The sequence below is a fragment of the Haliotis asinina genome, chromosome 13 (genome assembly GCF_037392515.1).
Source record: "Haliotis asinina isolate JCU_RB_2024 chromosome 13, JCU_Hal_asi_v2, whole genome shotgun sequence".
In the NCBI taxonomy this organism is placed as follows: domain Eukaryota; kingdom Metazoa; phylum Mollusca; class Gastropoda; order Lepetellida; family Haliotidae; genus Haliotis; species Haliotis asinina.
Window position 1 is genome coordinate 11526185 of NC_090292.1, and position 12409 is coordinate 11538593.

The 12409-nt window shown below is 38.7% G+C and overlaps 1 protein-coding gene across 3 annotated transcripts in view; it reads right to left on the reverse strand.

Moving 5' to 3' along the window:
- LOC137259754 (E3 ubiquitin-protein ligase Arkadia-like) overlaps positions 1–12409 on the reverse strand; it is a 284279-nt gene that overhangs the window by 250253 nt on the left and 21617 nt on the right. For 2 of the 3 annotated variants that reach the window (XM_067797353.1, XM_067797354.1), the window contains exons 10-14: positions 11989–12139; positions 11707–11817; positions 10854–10943; positions 10327–10421; positions 2874–9694 (exon numbers count right to left, since the gene is read on the reverse strand). In XM_067797353.1, coding sequence (XP_067653454.1) covers positions 9568–9694; positions 10327–10421; positions 10854–10943; positions 11707–11817; positions 11989–12139 — 574 coding nt within the window. In that variant the 3' untranslated portion in view covers positions 2874–9567. Of the gene's footprint in view, positions 1–2873; positions 9695–10326; positions 10422–10853; positions 10944–11706; positions 11818–11988; positions 12140–12409 lie in introns of those variants that run through there. The other variant, XR_010954711.1, reaches the window with a different exon arrangement.

Sequence of the window (12409 nt, forward strand, 5' to 3'; positions counted from 1 at the left end):
TGTTGGGTAATTACAATGTAGATGATCATTTAATGAAGTTACATAACAATAATTGAAGCGTGCGTAAAATCAATGTAATGACAGTAACTATAATTTGATAATTTAACCCCAATAATTTCGTCCTCCGTGCGGTAGAGCGTCTGCCTACGGATGAGAAAATTGCGGTTTCAATCCCGCGTCGGTAAACCTTTGTATTCTTACTTTAATCTTGAACGATATTTTTCAACTGATTTCAAACACTCATGGATCATTTGAATGTTGATGTTCATATAAAGTTAGGGAAAGTAAACCCCGGGAAGCGGTATTACTCCAAAACAAAAACCTCAAATGCGGTTATTTGGGGGAAACAAGAGATGACCCAATGTATAGTGACAAGCACACTTTAGGTTTATGTGCTTATATGAACACCCCTCCCTTACAAAACCAACAATAACTACGCTCATCTAATTACACATGTTCATTGCTAAACTTGGTTTGATTTAACATCAAATTTTGATAAAAGGGTGTTCAGCTTAAATCCAAAAGTATTTTATGTTTCTCAATATACCTATCAGTACGTTTCGTGCTTGGCTCTTCTTTTGCCCTTTTGACTTTACTCAACGTCACTTTTGACTTGACTCTATGGCCCTTGTAGCTTTACTCTTTGGCGTTTTGACCTGTTCGCTACGGTATAAACTTTCTTCAAACTGTTATATAAAGATGCTTTGATTTTTTCAAACGCACACAGGTTGTCGACAATAGAAATACCGAGGAGTGACCAAGTTCACAGCGCGTTCGCAGTAGATTTTGTACCACTAGTGCGTGCTGAAATGAAATTTATCATATGTCGTCCACATCTTTTGAGCGTGAAATCTTTGTTACGATTCTGATTCATTTCAAAATTTATTGTTTTCATATGTTGCTGTTTTAAGCAACCTTTAAAGATTGAGTAGATAAAGATAAATTAATACCCGAACCGTGACTCCCAACTTTAACTGAGCACCAATACTATACACATTGTAGCACTTCTTTGGAAACTTTACAAAAATATCTCAGAGCAGTGGGAAGTCAAATTATATAAATTATCATCATTACTGAAACAAATAAGGCGTTTGTATCTACACTGGACTTTCCAATAAAGAAAGACTCGACCATCTAAATCTGAAAAACAACCATTAAACTTTGTTCTGCATATGCCTCTTATATTATAGCTAAAATCTGAAAGCAATCCATGAAATGTTTTAACAAACATTCTTAGGTTGTTTTGTTGTTGTTGTTGTATTCCAAATCTGAAAAATATTATCAATATTTATATATTGACCAAAAAGGTTATTGGTAGAAGTCTGCTGGCTACGCTTACATTCCAAATTGCGGTAAATCTTCAAAATACATAAAATATCACAATGCAACGCTTCGCTGCACCTCCTCTTGAGACAATCAGAAAACCAACCAACCAATGCTGTGCAAGTTGTTGGTGGAAGAAAAATGTCACTCGGACTGACGGAATTCGTAAACCAGCGTTCTAAATCTGTAACCTGTAACACAAGCGGAGCAATGGGTTACCGGTAGTTCAGTGGTTAAAACGTTCGCTCCCCGCCGTTCGATTTCGCATTTACATGCAGTGCATGAAGCTTATTTCTAGAGTCCCCCGCTGTGATATTGTGGAATACTGTTAACAGTGACGACATAATCATTGCAAGTATCACAGTGTATGTCCCCAACACTGACCAACCTTTAAGTCATACACATGGTGATTTAGAAAATCAATTATCTCATATCAGGCCATAGATTCTTTTTCAACTGCATAAAATGGATTGTTCTGATAACAAATATGGCGTAGAACATGATATATTTGTGACTGCACTTTCAGAGCAAAGTACTGATTCTAGTATGTTTATTGGGATGAGTCCCATTCGGGATTCGGACGCACACACTCGGGCACCTATTCGTTATCACAGAAGTCAGGCGTCAGTCCATTACGTCATTTACCGTGAAACGCTGTTTGTTTAGGAGTCGTCCAAGATTGTTCCAGAGCTATTCGATGTGTCAAAAGTATGGACTGAGTGCTGGCCATGGTAAGCGCAGTGAATGGAACACTGAAACAACTAGATGTACGAGCGGTGCGTCAGGAACGCTAACTTAGATCAACCCTACTTGTTCTCTGTGTTACATTTAAGGTGCATAATCCCTTGAAATACAAACTAATAATACCGATTTTAAACTAATATCGTACATAAAACAACTTTTATCCTCAGTTGAATGAAATTCTCAGACTTAGTTGTTCATTTCGCAAGGTAAACCTATGAGGACTCGCAATCTTAATTTCACTTTCCTTGATCTACCTTTTTAACTTTGGTTGACAAACTACAGGGTGGTCAAGCTTGCTGACCCGGTTGAGGCATGTTATCATAATATACATTGATTGATACTCTTGTGGGGTGGTTAAAAGGTCTGACCGTCAAGCCGAAAACCTGGGTTTCATTCCCCACATGGGTACAATGTGTGAAGCCCATTTTGGTGTCCCCCACTGTGATATTGCTATAACATTGCTTATCAATATGCTGGACCACTCTAAATAAGTGACATTCATCCGTACGTTTTCACTGCAGACCATAAAATCTAACCCAGAATCTTCCTTGGTTCTGTCCATGCTGCTGAACAGACAAGTCTGTCATACAGACCCTGAAACAAATATATCCAAGAAAGCCCGTGCAAGATGAGATTATGTGGCAAGTCTTGATTTCCACTGATATCTTTTTTTTTGAAAATGAAGAAAATCTCACGGCTCCTTTTCATAAAATATTTCATTGTTTGTATCATGAACCGTATTATTTGTAAAATACGCTCATTTGAGACATTTGTTGTTAGTGTAGTGAGACAACAAACACTATCAGTGAAGTCCATGTCTTTATTCCCATGCAGATTGGCAGCTGGCTTACAGTCTTAAAGCTGTAGCAAGGAGTAAGTAGAAACTGACTGGGCGGGAGGGGGTGGGTGGGGTGAAAGAGGTTGAGGCAACAGGGGGTTGGGTACTAAATGAACTTAACTAACCATCTTCACCACACACATGGCCTCAGAGTACAATACATGAAAAGACTGTTTAATGGCAGGATCATATCAAATGCCACAATATTATGCCTGGGTTGTCCATATGTAGCGACTGGCCTCACAAACATTCAACTCTTCTGACAATCTTGCCAATTAATGCTGGGTTGAGGAATATCAAATTATCACATTTTTTTTTAAAAACAAAATGTGTTTTATCTATGCGTTATTGACTGGCCTTAAACTCCAGCAATGTAAACAGACTAGATCCCAACAAAAGTTTCCTGAAGTATCCTGTAGACATAAGAGACCAAGCATCAGTTTATCAGTAAACATTTTGAGGTCAAGGATGGACATTATAGTACATGTATTAGTTAAATACGTTAAACACGGGTCTGTTAGCATTCTAAACTAACACACGTACCATACCAGCAACCTCATTAACATCAGATCTTCATGCTCTCTTTGGCAAGAGGTAATGACAATAAAGATCCAATATTGTTAAGGCTTCGCCAATATAGCAGTCATTTTCAAAACGTGTGAAGGACAAGATCTGGTAATTACGATAATTACAATTCTATTTTATTGCAAAACTCAAACCTAATCATTTTAAAGAATGTATGCCTAGTAACGTATGTTCAAGACTGCTCTTTGAGACCATGTGGTGAGAGGATGGAAGAGGGTCTGGCAGTAAAAGGGGTGGGGCAGAGACATGTGATACACCTTGAGGTAAATGTTGACACATCTTGTGTCAGTTCTTACACACATAAATCACAGCATAGCCGAACACTCTTCAACATTAACACACTTTTCTACAAAACAGCAGACTAAACAGCCAAAGAATACCTGACACATCAAACATGAGGAACATAATTCTGTTAATGCCTGCACAGTCCAATGTTCCAAAACTTATTCAAGGCTACACAAACAAAACCCAACCACTACATATCTAAGTCAGTGATGTAACCACTTACTTGCTGTTGACGTTAGATTTGAACACCTTTCATAGTCAAGTTACCAGCACATAATACCCTTAACAGCCAGTTTTGACTGGCAGATCACAAAGGTCAATGTATTAAGATCACAACAGATCATACTGTCACCCCTCTCTAGGATGTCTAGTGACCATGCATCTGTGATATTCTCACTGATGAGGACAATGTCACTGAGCCAATAGTCACAGAAGCATCAAACAACAAAATACAAACATAGCTCATGTCTTATTTCACCATTCAAACCAAGCTGCGACACTACACAAAAATCTTAGCATCAGTAAACTGTTCACATTAATGCTATATGTTTTAAGAGCTGACATCATAAAACATTTCAGTTAACTAAAAATGTGTAAGAACTGACACAAAAACCTGTATTTTAACTGTTTCCATGCAATTCTTACTCCCCATTTTTCTCAACCTGATTTCATAAATCTCTGGGGCTGTCACAATTGTTACGCTTATCAATAGTACTGATCTCTGCTGTAGTGTAGGAGATAATTCCCCATGCTGAGTCACGATTCTGTTACAGCACAGGAGTTGAGGTTTTCATAGTGTTCTATCCTACAGCACATGAGATCTGTCATAATGTTACAACATTCATAGTGTTCTATGCTACTGCAATGGAGAACCAACTTCCATAATATTCTATATTGTAGCACAGAAGATGCAACTGTTATAGTGTTCTATGCTGTAGCACAGGACAACCAGCTGTCATGATATTCTATGCTATAGCACAGGAGCTCCAACTGTCCTAATAATGTATGCTATAGTACAGTAGAACCAATTGTCAGGATGTTCTATGTTGTAGCATAGAAGTCCCAACTGTCAGTGTTCTATGCTATAGAAAAGGACAACCATATGTCCTAATATTCTATACTATAGAAAAGGACGACCACCTGTCATAGTGTTCTATGCTATAGAAAAGGACAACCACCTGTCATAGTGTTCTATGCTGTAGCACAGGAGTGATAAATGTCATAATGTTCTATACTAAAGCACAGGTGTAATGTTATATTACTCAATGCTGCAGTATAGCAGTCATGGCAATGATATTACACAATGCTATAGGAGTCACTACAATTGTACCACTCTATAGCAGAGTAAAGATGGTACAGTCATACTGCTCTATGCTGAAACAGGGCTTGCAGTAATACAGACCTTTAGTGAAACACTGCACGGAGACATTTAAAATACAAGATACATAATAATATATACTCAAACTTGATCTGAATATATGAAGACAGGTTACTGCAAGGAATAGGTACAAGATTATAACATATAATAATTATATAATAAATATGTACATCAGTATATCCTTGGGCACTGCAACATTGAGAAGTGGCCAAGGGTCACGGGAGCAGGTTTATACTTGTAAAACAATCATAGTAAAATGCACACAGACAATATAAATAAGCCCAGCTTAATGACAATGATTGTATGAAATAAAAATATATGAAGGTAGGGATGTACATGACACTAACACCTGATGCAAAAACAGTCACTATAACTTAGCTTTTGTGTTAAATCGAGTGTATTTGTTCTTGTTAGAAAATTGTAAACAAATATCTATATATCAGTGGCTCCACGCACTAGCCATGCTTGCAAAAGTCACACTGGTGCAAAGACAAAACATCAGATAGAGTGGGAGCATGAATCTGCTGCTTTTGACAATATTAAAGTGATGTCAATATTGGGGGACACCTGGAAGGTTCTTCACATATTGTACCCACGTGGGGTAACAAATCTGGCCCTTCAGGGTATCAAGTGAACACTTTAACCACTCAACTACTCACATGTATCAGCTGGAGGGACCGCTCATCACATTTAAACATATCAAATATACTTTAGACGCTAACACATCTTAATATATTATGAGATATATTTCTTTTAACAAAAACCTTCCTGAATCCAATATTGTTATTACTACACCATGAAGGGTTCATGTGTTTGTTTTGTTTTTTTTTCATTACTTTACTGCACTCTGTGTGAATAAGTTTAGTTTCACGCTACACTCAGCAATACTTCAGCTATATGGAAGCTGTCTGTGAATAGTCGGATCTGAAGCAGACAATCCAGGAATCAACAGCACGAACATCAATCTATGCAGTTGGGAGATGATGACATGCATTAACTGCTGCACTCCGCAATATTCCAGGAGTGTGGCAGCGTAATGTAAATAACAAAATTTGGACCACATAATCAAGTAAGTGACATGGTTATGTGTCCGTCCCTATTTCAATTTTCGCCAAATGATAGTAAGTGGCGACCAAATGAGACGCTCATAAAATCCTGAATAATAAAAGTGTCCCAGTCAGCTTGTTTATCTACAGTAATATCTGCTGTTTGCTGTCCAGGTCCTGTCCCACACAGCTCTATGCACTTACCCATCAGTAATGGAGCATTCAGCAATGAGGACGTTCTTATAACATCCTCATAAAGATATTACTTTAAATGCTTGCCCAAACATAATCAGGAAACCTCTGTTTTCTGCTTTCTTCCTGCACTAGTCTGCCAGATATTTGATTGACCTGCTCTGACCAGTTTGCTGACCATGCTTGTAAGTCCAGATCTACCATAGCAGCTGTTGCCAAAGTGTTTCAGTCTACTTGTCCACACATGGCGCTAGGTATAATTTCCATTATATTTTTGTGTCACCACGTGCAGTGTATTTAACCTTAGCGTAATGGATCCAACAGAATTGTACCTGACCTGCTTTTACACTGAAGTCCTGTACTCCCCCAGATTACATAAAACTGACAAAGTCCTTGAATGGCATTCAGAACAGATACACATTAAAGAGAATTTTACGGAGGCAAACTTCTTCGTATTATGGAACACCAAGTTTCTCGAACATTCTCACTCCACATGAATGAAAACTTGAAACAATTTTAAGTGTTACTACATTTGCTCACATGCACATAAGCTCTCTTTATCCTAGCTTTCTTCATCTGAGAATGAAGGACAATAACTCCTGACTCCGAACCACTGTGTTCTTTTCAATAAAGAAGCTATCAATAATTTTCCTCCTTTACATAGGTGATACAAACCATAGTATGTTCATGATGTGATCAACAGAAAGTCTGGACTGAGATGATACATTATGTCTGGAAATTCTTTTAAATATTTATGGCAATGCCGAGATCCTCCAAGTCAGATCTAAGGTTAAACCATTCCTAGACTGAACATCACGTATGTACTGCTGTATGATTGCTAGCTAACCTACACAAATCAGCCAAGAGGTGATAAACTCAACTCCAGTACAAAGTAAACACATCATGAAGACAGCAGATGACATACACATAGAAAATCTGGACACATGTTCGTCCTTTAACAATCCTTGCACTGTGACTGTCTACAATCTATGGATCTGGCTCTATGTATTCAAACGCTTGTGATCAGACATAGTGATGCTTTCATCCAACTCACCTACTGAAGATCGCAACCAAATCCTGAATACACTTGAATGAAAGACAACTATCCTTAAGAGTAGTGCCTGGCAAATATGTAAAACAGACTAAAATTTGAGGCAGTGTATATCCATCTGTTTGAAAGTATTCACATAAGTGAGTGTGAGAGTTTAGTTCTACACTGCTTTCACCAATATCCCCGCAATATCATGGTGTGGGACACTAGAATGGACTTCATACATTGTACCCATGGGGGGAACTGAACCCAGAGAGTGAGATCTTAGATTTATGCCGTTTTCAGCAATATTCCAGCAATATCACGGTGTGGGACACCAGACAGGGGCGTCACACAATGTGCCCATGTGGGATATTAGACCCAGATCCTCAGCCTGAAGAGCGAACACCTTAACCACTAGACTACCGCATTGCCACGGAAACAAGCCAGGTGTTTGGCGTGACAATTAAATACTTTAACTACTTGGCTACCCACTGTCCCTCTTCACGAGGGACAAAACATAATATTATGTGATTTTGTGAATGAGTGTCATACAGCTCTTAGTGAGTTGAGTCCAACACCACTTTGAAAAGTATTCCTGTTAGATCCTGGCATAACAGCTTAATGATGGAGGAAATGCTGGAATGGTGTTGACAAAACTGCATACAGAATTGAGGGGATTTGAACACATCATCATCGGCTCCTGGCATGACAAAGGGCAACAACTCTGCACAGCAAAGTGGAATACCTCAGATGACATGGTCCCCTAGCAATGCTCCAACTAGTAATTTGCTTATAACATAGCATGTGATGCTGGGCTTGTAATGGACATCACTCATGACCCAAGCAGATGACAAGGGTTTACTTGATGCACAAATGTAGAGTATGGATGCAGAAAAGGAATTCCCTGCCTCAAGAAGGACGCACATTATTGTTCATTGTACCCATAATACATCTGTGACTTTGGTAAGTGTTTGGCGGTTTCTTTCTGAGCAGTTACGTGCGTCATTTCATCCATCAGTCCACAAGACCAATAATTCATTCCTGGCTCTAAGGAAATTATCAAAAGGTACAGTTCTTTACACTGTTGCTTAATGAGACCCTTAAATATAATAATCAGGGCTCAAGGTAACTCTGGCGTGATGCAGCAATCACCACCATCTGCAGAACCTTGGGTTTGAACCCAGAAAATTCTGGTACACCTTTGAGTCATAACTCCACACAGAAAAATTTGGATAACAAGATTACAAGATCCCTAAAACATTAATGGTCAAAATTGCAGGTCAAAAGGACTGAAATATCACGTATGTTTGGAATAACATCAAGATCAACTTCCTGGGCTTCCCCCAGGCCGGCTGTATGGAACACCACTGAATTATGTTCTAGATTTTTCATTAAGAATATTAGAGAAAACTACATGTCCTTCAATACTTTCATTTCACATTATTCTAAATAAAATGTTTGTCCAGAATCAATTTGTTCCTTCCTCCAGAAATTCAATCTGGGACAAGAGCATGTTTACACCTGGCTATATTATAAAACAGCTGTTGATATCTGGCATTCCAATTTGCATGAACTACAAGTTGCATAGAGACGAGAATCACATCATTCTGTTCCTACCCCAGCAACATCAGGCTGGTTTTTGTGAGACACTCATACATTCAAACTAAAATCAAACTCAACACAATACTGTCAACAACAAAAAATATACCTCTATTTGCGTGCTCCACATAACTCAAAACTTAAGAAGTAATAAATATGCACTAAGCACTGAGGATGTCAGTAACGGGGTTAAAATGAGTAAAAGTATCTGCAAAAAGGATGTCTGTACAATTCCATCACTTTGGAGGACACTAGACCTGCGTCTGTGACAAAAATAGTTACTTAACAATCTGGCCACTAGGCAAATATATTAGCAACAAATATATCATCCTTCAAGACAAATAAACAGACATTTCCCGAAATGACACACAAGCCACTCAGCTATACTCAGTGAAAAAGGTCTTGCATTGTCGAAGCTGTGTGAAAATCATTCTGTTGCTAAGAAAACGAAAGCTTCAAGTACAGGTTGTCTTGTGGACAAAGTTCAGATAGTTCAAACAAGGAACCACAATGTTGCAGCATGCTGGTGGTGTTGAAGCTGTTGTCATTCTAGAGATATCTGATCCTTGGATCCAGCCTCGATGTCCACACGGCAGATAGGGCACTTCTTGTTGGTGGATAGCCACTGGTCCACACACTCAATGTGAAACAGGTGCATGCAGGGCAGTCGTCTGAAACAAGCAAAGATGAGTGAATAAAAATTTAGAATCGCCAATATTTCAGCCATACGGTCACTAAAAAAATCCTCATATTTGGAGAAATGTGACGGAAGTCAAATATGGGCACATGTCATAATAGCCAAGTTTAACCTGACACATCTGCCCATTTAAACTTTGAGGCACCATTCTGGTTGCATGCAGCTCTCTTCTGTGAAAATGTGACCCTACAAATGTGATCATTCTGGTAATTAGAGAAACGAAAAAATGTTGAAGGTGAACATGCAATTAGCATGCTATGAAATGCAAGTGACACAGTTCACAACTTGAGCAGATGTGTGCACCGAACTGCTACTACATCTGATTGTCCCCGGTGTTCTAACCTAGAATCTTCACCGAGGGTAAAGAGTTAACCAATGCGATTGTGTTGACTCGCATCATCATATCTCAATTGCGCAGATCAATCCTCAGGATATTAATCACTGAATTCTCTAGTCCAGACTCAATTATTTGCAAACAGCCTGAATATAGCTGGAACACCGCTGACGGCAGCATCAAACAATATAGGACTCTGACTAAAATTACTGGAGCAAAAAACACTTAAGGATGGGAATACAGAAGAAGTTTCAAATATCCAGTGGCCGTACCTGACATCTTCTCCTTCTTCAAACTCACACAAGCAGATGGTGCACTTCTCAGGACCATCTTCATCAGGGTTTTCACTGTCACTGCACCGTTTCATCTGCCAAACAAACAATCAACATGTAAATGGTGTCGCTCAAACATTGTGTAAACAGTGTAGCTCGATCATGTTGTAAATTGTCTAATTATGCTGTAAACAGTGTTGCTTCATCAAGTTGTACACAGTGTAGCTGAACTATATGTATGTTGGAAATGGTGTAGACTAGTCAAGTAAACAGTGTAGCTTAAACCTGTAAACAGTGTCGCTCAACTCTACGTATGTTGTAAATGGTGTTGACTAATCATGTAAACAGTGTTGCTAAATAAGTTGTAAACAAAGTAACACATTCATGATGTAAACAGTGCAGCTTAAACATGTAAACAGAGTAGCCAGACCATGTTGTAAACAGGTCACTGGATTTTTGATTGGGTTGACAGGTATATACGAAAAAACAGGTGTTAACTCTTATATTTCCTCCATTCAACTACGCACCTTCCTGTATTTGTGAGGCAGAGTGTTTTGTTCAATGACTGCTGGTGATGCTCCACAATTCACATTTCCTCCACGCCCATCAAAGTTAAACTGAAACAAGACAAAGCATAGTTGAAAATAAAATTACTTAATCTCAGGAAACAGTTTGCAAGACAATCTAACTTAAGGTTCACAGCTACATAATAACTGGAACTGACTTGGCTTTTATATTGCATTTGTTTGTTGTTTAACACAAAACTGAGATATACTACAGTTATATTGCAGTGGTCTGTAAATAGTCAAGTCTGGACCAGACAATCCAGTGACTAGCAGCATGACAATCAATCTGAGCAAACTAAGTCTACAAAGCCATCAAATCTGACCATCTGATCCTGTTCCGATCCTGTCATCTCTTAAGCAAAGCATGGCTTGCTGAAAACAGTTTTAACCCAGATCTTCACAGGTATTTAACACGGATGTTTGTAATGATCCATTAGAGTGATATGCACCACACAATCCTGCATATGTATCTCTAATTGTTTTGCTAATTTGTGAAAGCATGTGATAAATTTATTTTCAGCCATTGATGTCATCTTCAGTTATGACAACTTGGTAGGTATCTTCTATTTTGTGGGATGTTGCAGTTATCACTGCATTATCTTACTGACTTACCCTTTACTGAAATACAATACCAAATAGTTTCCCTTTTTCATTTGCAGAAATGAGTTGCTACTTTCTACATTTCTTAATACTCATATTTAATACTTGTCCCTTATGAAAGCAAATACAAGAAGTAACACAAAAAATGTAATATGTCAGTTGGTAAAAGTCTGGACGTGTACAGTTAGATTTAATGAGCAATGCTGACCCTCACCTCAACAATAGGTCCATGGTACACCATGCCACCAAGCCTCATTTGCATATTTCTTGGTAACCGTGGAAATGCAGGAAATGGGGGGAAAGGTGGCATTTCTGGCATAGGAGGCTAAAACAAAGCAGATCAAAATAAAATATGCTGTCAACAGCAGAACAAAATCAAATGTTGACATGTGAATTCAAATCACTATTTGGAGATTACTGTGTAGCAACTCTGATGCAACCAGTTAACATAAATTTAAGATTAAAATATTACAAAAAAGTTCTGTATAGATCTCACCATAAGAAATGAAGGTACCCTGATGGGCCAACATGGGTTGTGGGCAGCCCCTCCTCGAGTTGTTGGGTTCAGGTGATAGTGGTGAAGATGGTGGTGCAGGTGTTGATGCTGGGGCGGTGTCGGGCCAGCTGCACCAGATGTGTGGCCCCCACTGCTGACAACAACAGTATGTGTTAGTGCTTGACAAAACAGTGTCTACTAATACACTATGCCATTTAGAAAGTGGTCAAACCAGACACCTAATCACCAGCACACTAAGCCACCTAACCTCAGCCACTACAGCAGAGAATGTGGGTTCAAATCCCACATGAACTCAAACCCTAAAAAGTACTAGAATATGTGCTTTACTAATTAAGTGTCATCACAAATACAACGTATATTAAAACAGTGTCTGGTTAAGTCCTCAGCTAGAAAAGTGTCT